This window comes from Convolutriloba macropyga, chromosome 15 (assembly GCF_964194025.1).
Source record: "Convolutriloba macropyga chromosome 15, txConMacr16.3, whole genome shotgun sequence".
Classification (NCBI taxonomy): Eukaryota; Metazoa; Xenacoelomorpha; order Acoela; family Convolutidae; genus Convolutriloba; species Convolutriloba macropyga.
In genome coordinates this window covers 24,520,343-24,542,057 of record NC_134482.1, presented here as the reverse complement: position 1 = coordinate 24,542,057, position 21,715 = coordinate 24,520,343, and the positions used below count along the sequence as shown (strand labels likewise).

General features: G+C 38.6%; 1 protein-coding gene across 1 annotated transcript; it reads left to right on the top strand.

Annotated features, from left to right (window-relative positions):
• Nucleotides 1-17,136: 17,136 nt before the first annotated feature.
• On the top strand, nucleotides 17,137-20,503 carry LOC142353909 (uncharacterized). The gene is made up of 3 exons (XM_075406139.1): nucleotides 17,137-18,280; nucleotides 18,560-18,912; nucleotides 19,581-20,503. The coding sequence occupies exons 1-3, from the start codon at nucleotides 17,511-17,513 to the stop codon at nucleotides 19,769-19,771; spliced, it is 1,314 nt and encodes a 437-aa protein (XP_075262254.1). The 5' UTR covers nucleotides 17,137-17,510; the 3' UTR covers nucleotides 19,772-20,503.
• The last annotated feature ends 1,212 nt before the right edge of the window (nucleotides 20,504-21,715 follow it).

Sequence of the window (21,715 nt, the reverse complement as noted above, 5' to 3'; positions counted from 1 at the left end):
CAACCTCCTCATATCCGCGGCGCTCTGGTTTATATTTAAGGTATATTTTACTTGTGTTTCGTTTGCGTCAACCAAGTTCATTGTGCACTACTTTTCGGATACAGGACTTTGCTTGCTTTGTTTTCTCTGGGATATCAAATACGTGTTCACTGAACTTTCCCTGCCAGTTTTTCAACTTATTTTGAACGGACCACGAACTGATAAATCCAATGGCTTTGGCAAGCTCCAAAATTTTAGTAAAGGGACACAGAATTTGAATATTCTCCTTCACATTGAAAATCTCAGCTGGTAAAGACATTGGCGATCAATCTGAGAAATTAGAATTTAGTTTGTAGAATCAAAAGAGAATTGCGAAATATATGAACATTGATGTTTGAATGAGTGATTTGATCCTTCTCCGATTTGAGGCAACTGACTGTGGCACTCTTTTACATGTGATAATACTCTTGAGAACGCTGGGAGAAGTAAAACTTTGTGTAAAAGGCTTAGTGTGGTCTATTGAAGCATTCGTTGTTACTGGTCGTTATAATTGGTACCTATCCAATAACCATTGATAACCATTTATTTTATATTGGTAACAAAAAAAATTCATTTTTTTCTGTAATCGGCAAATTACTGTTCGTAACTAAAACTATGCAACACTGTGATAAGATTCTACAAAAAAAGTTAATGCGCCTAAATAATCGACAATACATAAGTGCTCAAATACTTGAAGATTTAACTGGTACAAAATTTCCACAGACGAGGAGATTGATAGGGCCTCACGTAAACGCTGCCGTTATAAATATGTCAATGCCTTTCGATGAAATCATTTTCGCTCAAACTGGATACATCGTTAAAGGAAAGAGGAAATGTTAACGGTAATCTTATTGTGGCGATTCGCGTGATGCAAAACGTTATTTCATGTTCAACCAAAGAAAGTAGGACACCAATAAGGGCAAATTACGTTGTACAGCACACATCTGCTCAGATTTTGCCGATTGAAATTCTCTTTGGTTGTAACAGTTCTCGGAAACATTTTTTCGATTTCCAGATTCAAACAGAGAATCCCTTCGTATTTAAAGGTCAACGAAAAAACTTTGTTGATGCCCAAACCCAAACAAAATCATTTCATCGGTAAAAACAGAATGTGTTTACGCCCAAACACAAACCTTCAGTTCTACTACGGATTGCGATATGCAACTCAACTCTGCAATGTTTAGACGTCGCCACAGCCAAATTTTGCGCCATAGTGCAATACTAAGAGCTAAATTGTTAGAAAGCTACGCAGATTTACGTGAAGGATTAACTCAGGAAAAAATGAAGCTCTGGATCCAGCACGGGTGCGCGATGCTTCTGGGACGATGTTATGACTTTTGCCGACAATCAGAACATATCCATTGAGATGTTGATAATTAAATTTTTAGAAGAAGCTCAATCTAGAAAAAAGGAGGAAAAACAGCAAACCAAATTAACCATATAAAGTTAATAGTTAATTTTCTGTTTGGAACTGAAGATAAAAAGAATAGGGAGAAATTTCGCGAGGAGCTTACTATTGCCGCAAAAACAGAGCGTTGGACAAAAATTTTGTCTGTTATTCACCAGCTTCTGCATATAGTTGGCTTAGGACCGAAAAACATTGTTTCTTCTTTACGAGTGCTAGGTATCGAAAAACGATGATTGATGCAATCCTTTATGTAAATTTTAGCCCCGAAATGTCATATTCAGGCTTCAGAACTAGTCTAGTTACAGCTGTCAAGTATTTTGCGTACATAAACTTTGGATGTGTAGACCTCAGTGGACTTCAAGTAGACATTGTGGGAGATGGCGCTGATATTGGAAAAAAATATCACAAGACTTGTATTCAAAACACTGACTAAACATGCCATAAACCCGCAGTCAGTTTAAAAAGCGTGATACATTTTGCTGTCTTTAGAGGTGAATATCTTTTTTTATTTCAGAAAGTTTTAAAATAGCTACGAAACATAAGTAATAGAACGATTACAGGATTATAACTTTCCTTTTGTGTTAACAGGTCAGGACAGCCGATTTACACTGGAACAGAACCTCGGATGGTCAGTTTTGGGACACCAACAAACATCATGGTTTTTTCTAGAGACAATGAGCTTTCGGAACTCGGGACCAGGTTAATGTATAGTGGAGACCAACCATTTCTTCGTCGTCTGGTTCTTGGAATAACAAAAGATGATGCTAAGAACTTCCCCCCTCGAATGCCATTGTATGTTGAGGAAAACGAAGGTCTCACTCACATTTCAATTGATGAAACTGCCAAACAACGTACAGATCTTAAACTAAGCTTTGGAACACAAATCCCATCATCCTCTTTTGCCTACTTTAGCTCAGTTTTAGCAGTTAAAGTTGATCCCACCCATGCCTAGACCCGAATAACCAAAATTGATCTTAAAAAATGGATAGATAGAAAAATACGTGAAAAGAGAAGTGAAGTTCATCACACAGCAGCAATAGAAAATTTTCAACGAAAATTGACTATGCGAGAAATATAATGTCCTTATTTCATTTTTGATATAGTGAATAAAAAATGTTCAACAATATTGTTGAGTGGAACGGAACCGCGTCTGGTTACAGCAGACCGCGATGAATTAGGACTATCCCTTACAACAAATTTACTTGACGGCCTTTGGACAACAAACGAGAAGATAATTTTCTGGCCTCAAACGGACTGTCTGGTTGTTTTCAAACAATTTCTCCCATTTATTTGAAAATGGTTTCTTTTTGAGGTTAGACATTGCTGGAACAGACAATAGAAATTTCTAAGAAAAATCACCTGTTACTTGTTTCAGTTACTGAGAAATCCTAAGAAGTTTGATAGAGAGCGCTACAAGTACTGGGTCAAAGTTTATTTTCAATTATGTTTCGCAGTTTTTCCTACAGAAGACGCTATTACACCATATAAAGTGAAAACAAGTGCAATTTATCAGATGACCGAAAAAACTCGGAAACGAAACATTGGCATCATCTAACAGAGATTACTGAAAAATCGAATCATCGTTCACAAAAAGAATTTTGTTCCAAAACAAGGACGGGAGGAGGTAGATTGCATCATCAAGACGCGATGTTCCGAAAACTTTATTTTGGTTCTTACCGAGTGCTCAAAACCATCGGACCAGACTGCGAAGAGCTAAGATATAGAGGAAAAGAAAACTTACTTCAGGATTGTTATGATATTTTGCACCCAGGAACAATGAGGCCATTCATTTTATATACGTCAATTATTAGCAAGGAACCCGAACTGCCAAACATTGCTGTTGGCCAGACACGACCGACAAATTTGCGACCGGCAGGTGTGCGATTTTTAGTCCTTGGTACTTTTTCTGGATTGACACAACTTGAAATTGAGAAAACTGTTGAACAATTAGGCAGTATCATGTTGACGAAAGTTAAAACTCAAGTTCTAATTAACAACTGTTCAGTGAGATCCCACTGTTATTTACTGATAGAGGTTGATTCTGTTCTACGTGCAGCCACTGAAATTTTGAAAAAATCAATCAACTGGACAAATTGCGCAAGCGAGATTGCTGCATAGTTTTGCAGGAGGTGATTGAGTTTTCATTACATTCAAGCATCAAATTTTGTTTGGGATCACTATTGTCTGAAAAATTTACATAGAACTGTTGAATGTAGTCATAAGCTCATTAAGAAAAGTAGTCAGCAGTAATTAGCCATCTCAGAAAAGTAGACAGAAGCAATTGAACCTTTCAGAAAAGCATTAGTGTTGAGCATAGTGTTGAACATAGTCAGAAGCTCTTTCTAGAAAAGTATTTAGCAGCAATCTGCCATCTCATAAAAGTAGTCAGAAGCATTCAGTTATTTCAGGAAAGTATTAGAAAAGTTGTATTATTAGATGATGATGCAAAGTATTGCATAATGTATATTCATTCTCGAATGAAAGGGAAAGCGCGCCAACAGTGGTACGTCAAGTTACAAAAAAACCAAACGGTTTAAAACTCGTATTTGGTATAACTATTACCCGCTCAGAGATTTTCAGAACTAACGAATTGTGATAGGTATCCGACATTTTAGTCTGAAAACAATCAGCTAGAATAATTAATTTTTGTTGCATCGCAACTAGGTGTTTGATAATTACTAACAACTAAGGTCACCCGTTCACCAATGCTAAGGGCAGAATAATTCTTTGTCTCCAGTTGTTCATCATTAACAATTTGTACGTTCCTCGTTGGGGTTTCCTCGCTGTCTCTAGCTGTTAACAGTTAGCAATGTGTACTTACCCTGTTGGTGTTTCCTCGTTGAAGGAAACAACCAATTGAAGCCAAGAAATACGCATGCTTGCCAGAAATGCCCAAATTCAACCAAAAAACCCAATTCCGGTCGACAATTACACAACTTTACCAAAAAAATTACACCATTCTGAACAAAAAAGTAAGTTAACTCAAAAATAGCAAATTTTGAAAGAAGAATTCCCAGTTATAGCCAAAATTAGCGAACTCTTGACAAAACATACACAATTCTAGCCAAACAATACCCACTTATTGCCAAAAATTTGTCAACTCTAGTCAAAATATACACATTTCTGGCCAGAAAATACCAAAATTTTGCCAAAAAACCTATTCGTGCCCAAGTATATCCAATTTCAGTCCAGAAGTACACAACTCTTAGCAAAAATTTCCCAATTCTGGCAAAAAAGTTACCCAAACCTTGCCAAAATTTACCCAATACTAGTATTGTACAAATATTGTCATACTCATAATATTGTACAAATTACGCCACAATTACGTCAGAATGATGTCATATTTTATCTTAGCGTAGAACAGAAGTTCAACAGATTGTTCCCCTTTCCCTTCTATTCAACAAATCAACAATAGCTAGCTCTTAATCTTTTCTTGAGACAATGTCAATCTTTCGCTACAGGCCTAAGTTGTCATCTACAATACCTTCAGTGAAGATTCTTCATCTTCAGGAACTCTTCCTATTTACATTTCCACGTAAGTCATTTCTGTTATAAAATACAAAAACAGAACTGAAAAAACGAAGAAAAGGCTATTTTGATAATCGTATTCATTCGCAAATAGCGTTTTGGTTCATCAAAGAGAAAGATTTTGTAATATTTTTGTAGGGGTCAAGTTTACTTTTAATTTAGTTCATTTTGGATTTCAACCATCTTCAACCAAAAAAGGCTGGAATATTGAATATCAAATCTTTGAAATTGAAAGAAACTCTCAAGGCTCACTTCTTCTTCCCCGATTTCAATAAATATGTAGCAATTATGAAAGCGAGAAAAACATGCGTCAGTTAGGTAGCTGATCCTCCACTCTCAATTCTGAGGCACCTTCAGGTATTCATTTTTGCTCTCGAGAATTTGCCTGTGGTCTCTCTACAATACAAACAGACAACTGTAGACTTCTACAAAAACCACAACGAAAGCACACGAGATGATGGACGACATCATGGTACTGAGCAGATCAGTCCGTGCGCAATTCTGTGATTGTGAGTTGTTTTATAGACCAATGTATAAAAATCAACTGAGATTTTTTGAGGAGGAGAGGGAACTTAGATTCCCCTGCCGTGTGTCTGACGAGTACAACAATTGGCATAAGCAGGAACCTTATCAGGGTTGTGCAAAATCAAAAAGTGGGAAATTGAGTCGTTAACAGATAGTACTTTAACAGGTATAGAGGAAGAGAACGCACGTCACCCTCCAACAAAATAGTTGACAAGGCAGTCCACTTTTCGTGTTTTTCTGCATAAACTGGATAAGATACAATGAAAGAGGTACAAGGAGCATTGGCAGAACCAACCTAGTACAGTAGTCGTTGAAGATGAAGATTACCAAGATCAAATTTTTTTTTTGATCCGATTATTTGCCTGCTTATATTTCTAGCTTATATTTCTTGTACAATTTCAGATCCACAGAGTATTTTCTGAGATAACTGATGTAAGTGTATATTTTGTATTTTTTTTGTTTTTACTCTCAGGAAAAAGCTAAATTTCTTGTATGCTTTTGAAGTGATATTTTGATACTAATATTTACTAAAAACCTCTTTTAAGTTTTCTCTTTTTTACAAAATGGAGTACTAAAATGCATTTCAAAAACAATTTTTTTAAATAATAAACTCAAATTTGAATTTAAATTTAATTCGTAAAATGCTTATGGAATCTCTATTTTTTTCAAAAATGGCAGTTTTTATCATGTAATTTTGATTAAAAAAACTGAAATTTTTCAAACATATTCTTACATGTAAATACAAGAGATTGGGATTTGGGAAAAAGGATGTACCTATGTATTATCATTAGGTATAGCCCATTTTAGTACAATTCCCAAAGATGTACCTGAAAAGAAAGGTCAAATAAAAGACCTGTCAATTTTTCTTATTTACCGAATGGTAGTTATCTTTTAGTTCCCCTGGTGAAGTCCGTCGAGTTGAAACAATTGATTTTCCGCTCTAATGCACTTCTGCTAATCTTTTCTACTTATTGATATATATATATATATATATATATATATATATATATATACATATATATATATATATATATATATATATATATATATCTGCAGAACTTTTGCTTTCATACATATAATAGTTTTTTTAAAAATAAGTCTTATTTTGAAGAATTGCTTTTCTGTTTTTCCAATTGTCAGTTTTGATGTTTTACATGTGAAAAATTTATTTTTTTTTGAAATAAATGTGGTTCTACTCAAATTTTTTTGTTCCAAAATGTTTTTACATGGCTTTACATGGCATTTCCTTATGTAAATACATCTTGGAAGAAAAAAATTTTGTGAGAAAATGAGTTGAATGCTAGGTCTAAAAAACACTAATAACAGTTTCATTTTTTCTACAAATTTGTCTATTGATTGAGTTATTGAAATGACAGTGTCATTCGACGATCTATTTTTCAGAAATCTGAATTGATTTTTGTTTATTGTCTTATGTTCTTCTACATGTTATAGCATTTGTTGGCGTAGAAGCCTTTCAAATATTTTAGCAGGAGTTGGTTTGACTGAAATTAGCCTGTTGTTCTCTGATTCCAGCGGATCGCCTTTCGGGCGGAAAAAATCGAGGCCATCAATTTTAAGTTTTCTCGTGCGAAATTACTTTTTTTTGCACGAAATTCTTACGAGATCACGTGAAGAAACGCTCGTTTTTCAGATGATGTATAGTGTGTTTCACGAAAAAAACTTCGACCGTCCTAGTGAGATGGTTCTGGTGCCAGACTTCGCTCTGACCATGGAGTAAATTTGCTACTCCAAAACTCAACAAAGTCACGGTTTACCCTATTGTGGGCAACCCTACGTGGTATGATCAGAGAAATCTTGTGTCGGGTACCCCAGTCTGGGTAACTCTGCCAGTCAATATGAAAGTGAGGGAAAGTAGCCTAGTATTACTTGGCGAAGGGTTTGTAGACCTTTTCGCTTTATGTCGTTATGTGGGTTCTCATAATTGTCAATAAATAGAGAAATGAGCTGGCGCTTTCCTGTTATGACTTATATTTGGTGTAAAACATGTACGAAAAGAGCTCAAACGTCATAAATGCCTCGTTTTCATATAGACACTTTAGTAATCTGAAGCCTTACATAAATAAAGTACAAAGATGCCACTATAAAAAACGTCTAGACAAGCGTGAGAATAATAGAACATGTAACCTCCAAATTATAACGCACTACTTACTCATCACAGTAGTTTCGGTGGGTCAAGCGTCGGTTCTCCCTGCGAAAACGCGTTTCAGCAAGGGTTGAGACAGGTCCGTCAACAGAGCAAATTCTTGTCCAGCGATACTATTTAGATTCAAAGTGGTAGCGAGGATGTACTTCAGGCTCTTGAGTTTATCTTGCTCTGTGTATATGTTATCTTTTCCTTGATTGCCAATAATGCGCATATTAAACTCATATTTAAAAGCAAGCGTCTACTTTAAGTAGAAGTGGAGGGGCGGGTGGGGCTGGAGGGGGGTATAATAGTTGTCATTTACATCGAAAGAACTGAAGCGTTTCACTATAGACCAACGCACGATTTTCCTTCTTTTATTAACGGTTTTTGTTTTGTTCGCAACCGATATAATGAATGGAAGGTTTAACAGGGGTTAAGCTCAAATGATTCCAGGTGATCAGATGGGCGACCATTATCGTTACAGAAAGAATACGACAACCGGTTTTCCATTCTTACTAGAATAGCAGTGAAGGCCCAAATTTTACAACGCATTTAATCTTATTTTCAATCAACAAAATCTCCTTTTCTTTGAAGTTAATAATCGAATTTCATGATGAGATTTGTGATCAAAATCACCGCTCTGTGAAACAAAAAAATCCGGTAACATTTGTGTATTTTCGGACTGAAATTTTACATGTGAATATTTTATTTTTTTTTGAAATAAATATGGTTTTACTCGAATTTTTTTGTTCCAAAATGTTTTTACATAAGCTTTTTAAAATCCTTATGTAAATACATTTTGGAAGAAAAAAATTTTTGTGAGAAATTGAGTTGAATGCTAGGTCTAAAAAACACTAATAAGAGTGGCATTTTGTTCTACAGATTTGTCTATTGATTGAGTTATTGAAATGACAGTGTCTTTCGACGATCTATTTTTCAGAAATCTGAATTGATTTTTGTTTATTGTCTTATGTTCTTCTACATGTTCTAGCATTTTTTGGCGTAGAAGCCTTTCAAATATTTTAGCAAGAGTTGGTGTGACTGAAATTAGCCTGTAGTTCTCTGATTCCAGCGGACCGCCTTTTGGGCGGAAAAATTGAGGCCATCGCTTTTAAATTTTCTCTTTGGAAATTACTTTTTTTTTGCACAAAATTCTTACGAGATCACGCGAAGAACCGTTCGTTTTTCAGATTTTCTATAGTGTGTTTCACGAAAAAACCTCGATCGTCCTAGTGAGATGGTGCTGGTTCCAGACATCGCTCTGACCATAGAGTAAATTTGCTACTCTATGTTAGAATTTCGATCAAACTATAGTCTTAAACTTAGTGAGAATTAGAAAGAAAGTTTGACTTACCAGATTAGAAAGACAAGCAATTTGATTTTGATCAAAGAAATTATATAAATGAATCGTCAAGAAATGGTGCTGAGAATCAATATTCGGTTCAAATTGGTGAATCTAGATAACTATTATTAGAGTTAGATTAACTGATGTAAAATCTTCCCAGCACGTATTAAATGATGATGATATCTCCGGAAGTGTGAATGAATTCTTAGAAAAGTGCAAATGCATTCCATTTATGGTTCCCTTTGCGACTGATTTGCAGAAGCAAACCATATTGGGTAACCCTTGCGACCCCCACTATAAATCACGGTGCTAAGATTAGTTTTGTATCTTGACTTTTTCACACTGATAATGGGTATATATACAGCTGATTTTTGAGTCCTTTTTCATCCCCAAATTCAAATCACCATCTTGATCTAATAATCAGATCTCTCCTGTAAATCTCTAAATTCTACTGTAAAATATCATTTTGTTATTCTCTCATTTTTTGAGAAATTAATTCTTTTACTTAGTTAAAAACGCTTTTTATTCCGCTTGCGAAAGTCCATAACCCAACAGGTTATGGGCCCAGCAATTTTTTAAGTCATAAAATTAATTTCCAAAACAAAACTAATTTGTTGTTGACAGTCATAATCCTTTTCTGCTTAGTACCTTTTCTTTTCACAACTGTTTTGCCTGCTCAAACTTCAATGGATCAACAGACAGTGAAGCTGCTGACCTACACAGGAAAGGCACAGGACTTTCCAATCTGGAGCACAAGATTTGTGGCGATGATGCAGACGAAGGGACTCTACAAATCATTACTGGGGACAGAGGAACAACCCAATGAGCCTGCGCCACTGGCCAATGGGGCAACCAATGATGAAAAGAAGAACCACAAGGTGCTGAAGGATGCATATGAGAAGGAAGTTGCAGACATCAAGGAGAAACGGAACAATATGTGGTGCCATCTGGCACTGACTCTAGATGCAACAACCCTCATGCTGATGAGACATGACTGTGTGGGAGATGACGGCATTGGAGATGGAGCAAAGGCTTGGAAGCTTTTGCAAGAGAGATTTCAGAGTGTGGAGACGCCGACAGTGGTGACTTTTGTGGCACAGCTTGTTCGACTGCAGCTCGAGGATTCTGAGGATTTAGACAGCTTCTTCATCAGAGGACAGGAGTTGCTCACAAGGCTACAAGAAGCAGGGGAAGCAGTCTCAGAGACCCTCTGCAACGCCTTGGTCCTCAATGGTCTGCCAATGAGGTATGAAAGTTTTGTTATACAGGAAAGCTTCAACCCGGCAACGAACTTCACAGAGTTGAGGAAAAGGCTGCAGAACTTTCATGAGAGCACGGTGCAGAGACACAAGGGACAAAGTGGTTCAGTGGCACTGGCAGTGAAGCGTGACTTCAAGAAGGGACCCAAGAAAGGAAACTGCTTTGTGTGTGGGATCCCTGGACACTTTGCCAAGGACTGCAGGAGGAAGGAGACAGCACAATGCAGCAAGTGTGGTGAGAAGGGTCACCTAGACAGGGCATGCAAGAGACAAAGAGATGGAGGCAAACATGAGTCAGTGGCAATGGGTCCAACATTGGCTACACCAGACGAGGAATGCTGGGCAGCTCTTACCCAGTGGAAGACAGCAGGCATGCTAGTGGACAGTGGTTGTACAGATCACATAGTGACGAACATCGATGCGTTCCTGGACTTTGTGCCCATTCAATCAGTGGTCAGAAATCCCAACGGAGAGGCTTCCAGAGTGGTGGGCAGAGGCTGTGTGAGGATCAGCATACCCTCAAACAAAGGGGAATTCCAATGCGAACTCAAAAATGTTCTGTGTGTGCCGGACTATTCTTCAAACCTCCTATCAGTCTCAAGATGCACGGAGTGGGGACATAGCTTCACTTTCGAGAGAGGAAACAGCTGCATGAAACTCCAGAAGGGAACTCGGGTAAAACTAACACAAGAAAATAATTTGTTTTACTTACCCTGCAGCGTTCTAGAATTCAAGATGAGTTCCAACAGCGTGAAACTTGACAGTGCAAGGAAGTGGCACAGACGATTGGGTCATTTGAATCAAGCAGATGTGGTCAGGAATGCACCAGAGACAGTGGGGGAACTCGATGATGTATGCAATGTGTGTGCATTGGCCAAGATCACAAAGACTCCAGTACCAAGAGTGGCAGAGACCCAAGCAGAAGAGAAGCTGGAGAGGGTGTTCACAGACGTGATGGGACCTTTCAGAGTAGAGTCACTGTCAGGGTTCCGGTTCTGCATTGTGTTTGCAGACCAGTACACGAAGTTTGTGTTTGTGGACTTGCTTAAGGCAAAGAGTGAAGCACTGGCCAGCCTGAAGAAATTTGTTCTCAGTGTGGGGACGCCCAAGAAGCTGAGGCAAGACAATGCGAAGGAGTTTCTCTCAGAGCAGTTCGAGACGTACTGCTTAGATGCAGGCATTCTACAGGAGAAGACCATACCAGAGACGCCACAACAGAATGGGTTAGCTGAGAGGTGCAACAGGACACTGCTGGAGATGGCAAGATGTTTGCTCATTGACTCAGGACTTCCAAAGATGATGTGGGGAGCAGCAATTCTTCACGCAGCAAGGATCAGAAACTTGGTTGTGAGACGAGGAGAAGAAAAATGCCCAGCAGAGCTGATGAGAGGTATAAAACCTAAGCTTCCAATTAGTAAATTATCTATTTTTGGTTGCACAGTCTTCATGAGGAAGAGGGACAGAGAAGTCAGCAAACTTGAACCCAAGGCACTGGAAGGAAAGTTTGTGGGTTACACTGAAGGAGAAAACGGATACCTGGTGTACATACCCAACACACGCAAGGTGATGGCAGTTCGAGATGTGATCATCAAGGAGTCTGAAGTGGGCTCAATCCCTGACAACAAAGAAACGGCGGACCTACTAGATGATGGGTCGGAACTGGGAATCTGGCACCCAGATGATGGTCATCAAGACGATGACAACAGAGAACGACAGGACACATCTACTGCAATAAAGGAGGAGTGGCATGACGCAGGGAGCGTGAATACACAAGAAACAACACTGAGACAAGAGGCCTCGGATGTTGAAGAAACAGCACTAGATGAAGGATCTAATGCAACAAGAGGGAGTCACAGAGACTCAGAGTCACTAGAAGACAGTGACAGAGAAGACTTCTCACAGTTAGAGACAGTTGGCTTCAATGAAGATGCACTGGAACACGCGGACAGAGCAGAGCCCAGACGAGGGACACGAGTAAGGAATGTTCCGCAATTTTTTGGAGAAGTCAGGACCCATCTTGTTGTGACTGAGGGCGACTATGTGGAACCCAAAACAGTCTACGAAGCCAAGCAAGGTGACGATTGGGACCAGTGGCACCGGGCAATGAAGGACGAGGTCAAGGCACTCCAAGACAACGAGACTTGGAACCTAGTGAGACCACCCACAGACAGGGACGTCATACCGGGCAAATGGGTTTACAAAGTGAAATTGGGACCCAGTGGTCAAGTGGACAAATACAAAGCGCGCTATGTGGCGAAAGGCTTCAAGCAAGTGGAAGGACTGGACTACTTTGAGACTTTTGCGCCTACCTGTAAGCCAGAGACATTCAGGATTCTACTTCAACTATCAGCGAAGCAGGGCCATGTGATGCACCAATTTGATGTCAAGACTGCTTTCCTGCACTCACCAATCGAGGAAGAAGTGTATCTGGAACAGCCACAGGAGTTTGTAAAACGCGGATCAGATGGGGAGAAGTTAGTATGTCGACTAAATAAATCAATTTATGGTTTGAAACAGGCTGCTAACAACTGGTACGAAGAGCTGGCAAACTTCCTCCTGAGACAGGGGTTCACCAGAAGCAGGAACGATCACTGCTTGTTCGCAAGATCAGAAGCAGAGGATCACACCTTCATCTTGGTCTGGGTTGACGACATCATAGTAGCATCAAGAAGTATGACAGTGGTCTCTGATGTCAAGAAGGCACTAGAAGCAACCTTTCACATGGAAGACAGAGGGAGACTACACTGGTTTCTGGGTCTAAGAATCAGACGAGAAGAGGGCAAAGTCACAGTCGACCAAGAACGCTACATAGAAACAATGCTTGAGCGGTTTCAAATGGATCAATGCAAACCCTCAAGAACTCCAGCTGATTTGAATTTGAAACTTCAGACAGCACAGAACGGAGACGAAGAAGTGGACCAGAGGATCTACAGAAGCTTGGTTGGATCACTTCTGTATCTGGCCAAACAGACGAGGCCAGACATCATGTTCACAGTCAACATTCTGTCCAGACACATGAATGCACCTACCAATCAACACTGGATGTGCGGAAAACGACTTCTGCGATATCTTCAAGGTTCAAAAGGTTTAAAACTTACTTACACAAAAGAGGCTAGTTATGATTTAGTGGGGGAAAGTGATGCAGACTGGTCTGGAGACGTGAACGACAGAAAATCAACAACGGGCTATTACTTCAAGCTCAACGGACGTGGCGCAGCACTCAGCTGGGGTGTCAAGAAGCAGGCCACAGTTGCTCTTTCTTCATCAGAAGCAGAATATCAGGGCATGGCAGCAGCAGTTCAGGAAGCACTCTACCTGAAACAACTTCTAGAGGATTTTGGCATCCAACAGAAACGTCCAATAGCAATTGGAGAAGACAACCAAAGTTGTATCAGACTCTGCCAAAACCCAGTCATGCACAAAAGGAGCAAGCACATCGAAACAAAGTTTCATTTCATCCGGGACAAAACGGAGGATGGGACTATTTCAATTCATTACGTTCCTACAGACAAAATGGCAGCGGACATCTTCACAAAGTCCTTACTCGTTTCGAAAGTGGAAACATTCAGAGCAGTTTTGATGGGAACAGACTCTACGCAATCAGCTCAAGTCTGAGTGGGGGTGTTAGAATTTCGATCAAACTATAGTCTTAAACTTAGTGAGAATTAGAAAGAAAGTTTGACTTACCAGATTAGAAAGACAAGCAATTTGATTTTGATCAAAGAAATTATATAAATGAATCGTCAAGAAATGGTGCTGAGAATCAATATTCGGTTCAAATTGGTGAATCTAGATAACTATTATTAGCGTTAGATTAACTGATGTAAAATCTTCCCAGCACGTATTAAATGATGATGATATCTCCGGAAGTGTGAATGAATTCTTAGAAAAGTGCAAATGCATTCCATTTATGGTTCCCTTTGCGACTGATTTGCAGAAGCAAACCATATTGGGTAACCCTTGCGACCCCCACTATAAATCACGGTGCTAAGATTAGTTTTGTATCTTGACTTTTTCACACTGATAATGGGTATATATACAGCTGATTTTTGAGTCCTTTTTCATCCCCAAATTCAAATCACCATCTTGATCTAATAATCAGATCTCTCCTGTAAATCTCTAAATTCTACTGTAAAATATCATTTTGTTATTCTCTCATTTTTTGAGAAATTAATTCTTTTACTTAGTTAAAAACGCTTTTTATTCCGCTTGCGAAAGTCCATAACCCAACACTCTAAAACTCAACAAAGTCACGGTTTACCCTATTGTGGGCAACCCTACGTGGTATGATCAGAGAAATCTTGGGTCGGGTACCCCAGTCTGGGTAACTCTGCGAGTCAGTATGAAAGTGAGGGAAAGTAGCCTAGTATTCCTTGGCAAAGGATTTGTAGAGCTTTTCGCTTTATGTCGTTATGTGGGGTTCTCATAATTGTCACTTAATAGAGAAATGAGCTGGCACTTTCCTGTTATGACTTATATTTGGTGTAAAACATGTAAGATACATAGCTCAAACGTCATAAATGTCTCGTTTTCATATAGACACTTTAGTAATCTGAAGCCTTATATAAATAAAGTATGAAGTTGCCACTATAAAAAGCGTCTAGACAAGCGTGAGACTAATAGAACATGTAACCTCCAAATTATAACGCACTACTTACTCATCACAGTAGTATGGTAGATCAAGCGTCGGTTCTCCCTGCGAAAACGCGTTTCAGCAAGGGTTGAGACAGGTCCGGCAACCGGGTAAATTTTCGTCCACCAATACTATTTAGATTCAAAATGGTAGCGAGGATGTACTTCAGGCTCTTGAGTTCAGCTTGCTGTGTGTATATGTCATCTTTTCCTGGATTATTCTCATATTAATGCGCATATTATTCTCATATTTAAATATTTAAAATCGTCGACTTTAAGTGGAATTGGAGGGGCGGGTGGGGCTGGAGGGGGGGGGGGGGGGGGGGTATAATAGTTGTAATTTACATCGAAAGAACTGAAGCGTTTCACTATAGACCAACGCACGATTTTCCTTCTTTTATTAACGGTTTTTGTTTTGTTCGCAACCGATATAATGAATGGAAGGGTTAACAGGGGTTAAGCTCAAATGATTCCAGGTGATCAGATGGGCGACCCTTATTGTTACAGAAAGAATACGACAACCGGTTTTTCATTCTTACAAGAATAGCAGTGGAGGCCCAAATTTTACAACGCATTTAATCTTATTTTAAATCAACAAAATCTCATTTTTCTTTGAAGTTAATAATCGTATTTCATGGCGAGATTTGTGAACAAAATCACCGCTCTGTGAAACGAAAAAATCCGATAACATTTGTGTATTTTTGGACTGACACGGCGGACACGTTTTTCGTTCATGCGTTCCGTCGTTGAATTTATTCACATATTTGCAGTCACACTTTTTCACGCATGCTCCTTCAAATTTGTTCACGCAAGTATATTTTACAGTCGGTTACTTTCGTTCATTCTACAATTAGACTGCCGACTCGTGCTGTGTGCTGTATTTGTTCACTTGGTGTGAAATGCGTGAATAAATTTTACACTGTAATAGAACGCGTAGTCGTCTGTTTTTATTTAGAAAAGAAGTTTAATATAGTTTGCAATTTGGACTTCGGATTCGAAATTCAATCTGTTCACTCAAATCGCTTTTAGCTGATTGTACTTCGGACTATTGCGTCACATGTTGGGCTGAATATATATTAAATACGGCGTGAACGAATTGCGTTGACACTTATCTCGATTCTGATTCGCCAACTCGCTATTGGCTGGAACACGCCACCTCTCTTTTACAGTGCATTGCTTATTGTATACACCTCCACAGACAAGCTATAATATTATATTGTACAATACGTTCTCAGTAAATGTTAGTCGATGTTGTTCTAAAACGAAACTTAAAACTATACTCTTTCAGTTGCCACGTGGGCAAATTATAAAAGCGCAACTTGGTGAATGTTATTTTAAGTTGAAACGACTGCAATGTTAAAAAAATTGTACCTGAAGCTTGATTTAGTAAACCATTGATATCAGATTTTATCGAAAAATATAAGTCTAAATAAGACTAAAGTTCGGAAAAATTCCTTTTAGCAGTTTACTAATCTCGCAAATACGAGAAATTACAACCCCGATGTACTGGGAATTACAAGACGGGGAATCACCAGAATCTTTAATTCCAATTAAGACTAGGCTGAAGTTTTGATGATGTTCGGCTAATTTGTAGTCGGTTTACTTCAAAAAATACATGAGACAAAACTTGTACTTTGTTTGTGTTCATGCACTGAGAGTAAATGCCAAATTGAAATTATGTTCACGCTTTGAATAGTTGAACAAATTCAATTCGGGAACTTCTATCCCTCGCATTGAAAGATCGCCAAACTAGTAGAGGGTGTACATGCAGCGATTTGAACATTTGGCCGAATGAATTACCGGCCGAAAATGTAGGTGTTAAACGTAAATCATCTACCACAAAGCTTGCCATATTTCAGAGCAAAACAAGGCATAAAAGTTCACTTAAGAATTAACTCAGGAAAATAGAAATTCATTCAAGTATATTTGGTGTAACCTTTTAGACCATAATTCTTGTCGGCTAATGTTCAGAGAACTATTTATTACTTGCGGCGGTGGTCGATTGAGGTAATAACTTCAAATCTGAAAGAACCAATAGTAATTCTTCTTCAACCGTTTACTATTTGTAACTACAAAGCGCCACCACCACAAAATTGTAGTCAGGAGGACAAAATGTGACCAAATTGTGAACAAGTTCCGAGCTGTCGACGACAGACGCTAAAAAGGAGTGCCGAATGACAACACAAACATATCTTTTCACGTCGTTGCTTTCTGATTGGCTAGTTTGGTGTTACGCCGTCTGCAATTTTGTTCACGCCGTTCGTGTTGATCAAGTAATGAGAATTCATTCGAACTACATACTAGATTTGTTTGGTTGTATTCTCTTAGAGTCAAGTCACACCACAAATTACCATAACGAAGCAGTTAGATAACTTACTAACTAGTTATAACGACAACTCACACGCCAAACATTCACTTCGATTTGGTGTCCTTTAGAACCCTCCTTTCAACAAGGTCCATTTTTGTTCGCCATTTTGACCAGAGTAACTCGAAATCTTGGTTGTTATTACCAATTATTATCAACATCATTCTCTCATGCTAAAACGCCCCTTCAATTATTTCTCACTTTTAACATCACTTTCGAATTAAAACCTCTGAAAGATAGACGCTGTTTATAATTTCAATTTTTAATTAGGTTTCGTTCATACCATGAATGGTCCAGTTGATATATCATTGTTGCCCACTATGACCCACCCAGGGTTCCAGCATTTCGAACGTCATCAACAACGCCGAGATTCCAGCGATTCTTTCGATGACTTTCCTCGCAGATCTCCCGGGTCCAAAAGCCCTCCAAGTTTGGGCGCAGACCAGAAACATCTTCCACTTAAAAAGCGAAAACTGAGCAAGTCCACATTGGATTTGATTCCGGATAGACTCCCTTCACTGGATGTGAACAACAACTTGATGATTCCCGATTTTCCGGTTCCAGTCGTGGATAAAGAGGGATCCGAGGGATATTTCTCCGACAGCGATTGCTCTCTAGATGGCATGAAAACACCCCCAGCCCCCTTCCAAGTTCTTTCGCCTTCCACATCTTCAAATTGTTCCTGGTCGTCATCGTCAACCCCTCCGTCTTCCGCGACTACCAGTCGATCCTCATCGCCAATAGCTGCATCAACATCTGGAACCGTCAACAACATAGCAATCCCAATTGCAACACAACCTGCAGCGCCTGCAACCTTGATAACTCCTGCAAATGCGGGCAATCATATTGCACTGGCACTGAAACCAGCAAACAGGTCAACCAGTACCAATACCGGCACTATTCCTCAAATTGTGTACATAATCACTCCAGCAACGCTTGCCAACAACAACAACAACAATATATCAACCGGGTCATGCAGATTGCAATTATTGCAACAACAACAATCTCACAGTACAATGAACGCCAAATACACACACAACTTAAACACATTCAGGTATTTTTTGTCAACTATGTCAACAAATAAAACCTACAATTCCAATCGCTATATATTTTTGACCATTATAAAAACTGATAGCTACGGAAAAAACCCCCCTTTTAAGATACACATTTGCAGTGGGAAATAATAACTATAATTTTTGAAATTTTCCGCCATCAAATTCATCACAATCCAATGTTATAATTATGAGGTCTTCCTTGCGAATAATTTTTTTAGGTTTAATAAAACTTTTGATTGTAACGATATATTTAACTGATGAATTGTTTGGTGTTTTAGACAAATCAGACCAGCCCCTGTTCCCAACATCATGCCTCAAAACAACCAATCAGGGATAACTTCTGGGTCTGAAGAGAGCAGCCCAAATTCACTTTCTCACAACTTAAACAGCAATAATTGTTCACACCTACAATCAACCAATTCTTCTACATCATCAATTTCACTCTCAGCAGGTGCTGTAATTAGGGCAGGGTGCGCCCCAGTTGTTGACATAAACAATAACGGCAACATCAACGGTGGATTAAACAGGGTAGTTCCGGAGCGAGCCAGACCTTTCGTGTGCAATTACAGCGGCTGTGGAAAGTCTTACATGAAGAACAGCCACTTACGAGCACACCTACGCAGCCACACAGGTTATTAGTCACGCTTTCATTTATAATCATCATTAATATTATAACTTAAACTTTGACCCCAATTTTGTCGAGATGTTACAATTGCAACCGTTTATTTGAATTAGGACTCACAAATTTGCAACTTTCAGAAATATTTGGTACAATTTGAACTTGAGAATTAGTAGCAGCGACATATGTGAAGAAATTACGAATAATAAGTGAAATATTGATCGTTGGCGTAAATAAGCTTTTAGGTGTGATAAATAACGCTTTAAACTTAGTTAACCTCAGATGTTAATATATATTGAATGACCTTCACGAAGACGCTTGAATTTGAAGCTGTTTCTTTTTCCTAAGAAAATGGGGAAAGTGCAACTGAGGAAGTTTTAACAATTTGAAAGGCTCAAATATAGCAGCTTTATGAGGATGATATTTGTCTAATTTGGAATGAAAATAGTTGACTAGTTATAAACTCTGGCTCAATTGAAAAACGCCATTTCATGGGAACACCCCCCCCCCCCCCCGGAAAAAATTAAAGTTGATAATGGTGACTTTAACAAGGTAATCCGAAAGAAAAAAAAATGAGAAATACAAACATTGATACTACTTCCTGCAAAAAAATAAAGACGTTCCAATTAAAAAATAGTCAAGTTAATGGGATTGTGAAAAGTATTGTTTTTTTCTTACAGGAGAGAAACCATTCAAGTGCAATCTGTGCGAGAGAGCATTTACCAGATCAGACGAGTTAGCCAGACATCGCAGATCCCACACTGGAGAGAAGAACCACGCATGTCCAGTATGCGAACAGAGATTCACTAGGAAAGACCACCTCACCAAACACATGCACAGAATACACCCCACTCCACTCACCTTGAATTGAACAAAAACCACATCCAGAATATTCTAGAACATTCTATCCAGTCTCTTTCTCTCTCTTCACGAAACACTGCTGGTTTCGAATGACGTCCGAGGACTGGGAACGTCCGGGAACCGCATGCGTTTGAAGACCACTGATTTTGTAAGGACTCCGATGTCTCAAAAGCGAGATCTGAAAATGACGTCACAGGTGCTCAGATGATCGCAGAGGTTTGAGCGGAGTAAAGGACAGTGAAAAAGAACGCCAAAACACCTGACTCAGCATCACAAATGGATTTGGAAAGAATCTTCCAAATTATCTGCCGACTACGAAAAGATTGTGAACTCGCATTGCAAAAGGGGAAATAACTCAATCCTGTGCCTTTCATCAGCCTAAAAAGGGCTTCCAAAAACCCAAAGATGACCTCAACTACTCGAATGGATTCAAGACGAGCTTTTTGATCTCTGGAAAAATGATCACTTAGTCTGTTCCCGCATTCAGAAAATAACTCCCGCAGTTCAACTGTTGTGAGAATGTAAATCGTTTTGAAGAGCAACGTAAAACCGTAGTTGCAAAATCACGCAAAAAGAACTTAAAATGGCTCATTTCGAAAAACTATCGAGATACTTATGTGATTCAAACTCCAAATATATTGCAATTTTTTCATTTAATTATTGAGAATTTTAGTATAGCTCAGCAGTATTAGTTTAGTTTGCATTTATTTTTCAATCAAAGCAATTTAGTTTTATCTCAAGATGATCAATTTTTATCTCAGACGTAGGAAGAGGGAAAAGGAGACAGGTTGTGACCAAATTGCTAAATTACTGCAGGTAATAGTCACTGAACGTGAGAAAAAACAATGCTCATTACCTATTATATGTACATCTTTTGTTCAACCAGACTAGTTCGTATTCGTAATCACAAGGCGACACGTAAGGGGGGGGGGGGGTCTAAGTCCATAAGAAAAACAATGGAGTGGGAAAATGCATCTATGAGTAGCAAAAACACAACGACAAAAACAAACGACAAATATTACCTTGAAGAAGAAAACTAAATAGTTGTTAATTCGATTTGACTCCTCAATAATAACATTTTGAAGTCTCATCAATTTTAGTTGATGTTTTCTAATTTCTTTGAAAAATGCACAATGCACAAATTCAAGAGTATTTCCGCAGACAGAAATCTACTCTCTGAGTTCTCCTCCAATCACAGACGGAGAAGACTGTTCATTTTTTTAAATATTGAATGCTTGTATTTTTAGTGTGTACCAAAGACTCCGGCAACATTTAAATATAATAAGGAAAAGAAAATAGAAGTTTAATTTCAGTAAACCTAGAGAGCTAGGTAAGTACACTTCGCGCGTAGAAATAAGTAGCACTACACTTATAAACACCCATGCAATAAAGAGAACTCATATAAGATACGCATAAGTCGACCAACTAGCAATTTTGCAAACTCTAACCATAAAAAGAATCAACCGATAGTTAACAAACTCAAAAAAATTCCTCTAAAAATTTAGTGACGTCTATAGCAAGCAAAGTCCTAGAAAAGAGTTTCACAGTAAACTGAACCCATTTTTAAGAACCTTATCTTTTTTGGCAAAACAATCACACTATATTTTTTCCGCAGCGTCTACAAACGAGAAATTACCTTCTTTACAAAAAGAAGTTCAACAAATTAGAAGAGAACAACGCATAAATACAACCAATCTCAATGTTCAAAATCACATCTGCAGATGAATTGAAACTTTTAGCAGGCGAAAGCCTACAATTTATAAGTCATTATTTTGCCGGGAGAAACAACTTTTCCCAATGATGAACCTCACAGTTCCAGCAATAGAGTTTACCTCATATTTAGTAGAGCAAACCCATTGATTGATTTCGAGCACACCCATTTATCGTAGTTTGAACCCCCACTGCAAGTACCTCACCCTGAACCTGACCAAGTCGTGCTCCAAGAAGGAGACGT

Coding starts and splice junctions, on each gene's coding strand:
- LOC142353909 (XM_075406139.1), top strand. CDS start 17,511: ATGAATGGTCCAGTTGATATATCATTGTTGCCCACTATGACCCACCCA. Junction 18,281..18,559: donor CACAACTTAAACACATTCAG/GTATTTTTTGTC, acceptor TTGGTGTTTTAG/ACAAATCAGACCAGCCCCTG. Junction 18,913..19,580: donor ACACCTACGCAGCCACACAG/GTTATTAGTCAC, acceptor TTTTTCTTACAG/GAGAGAAACCATTCAAGTGC.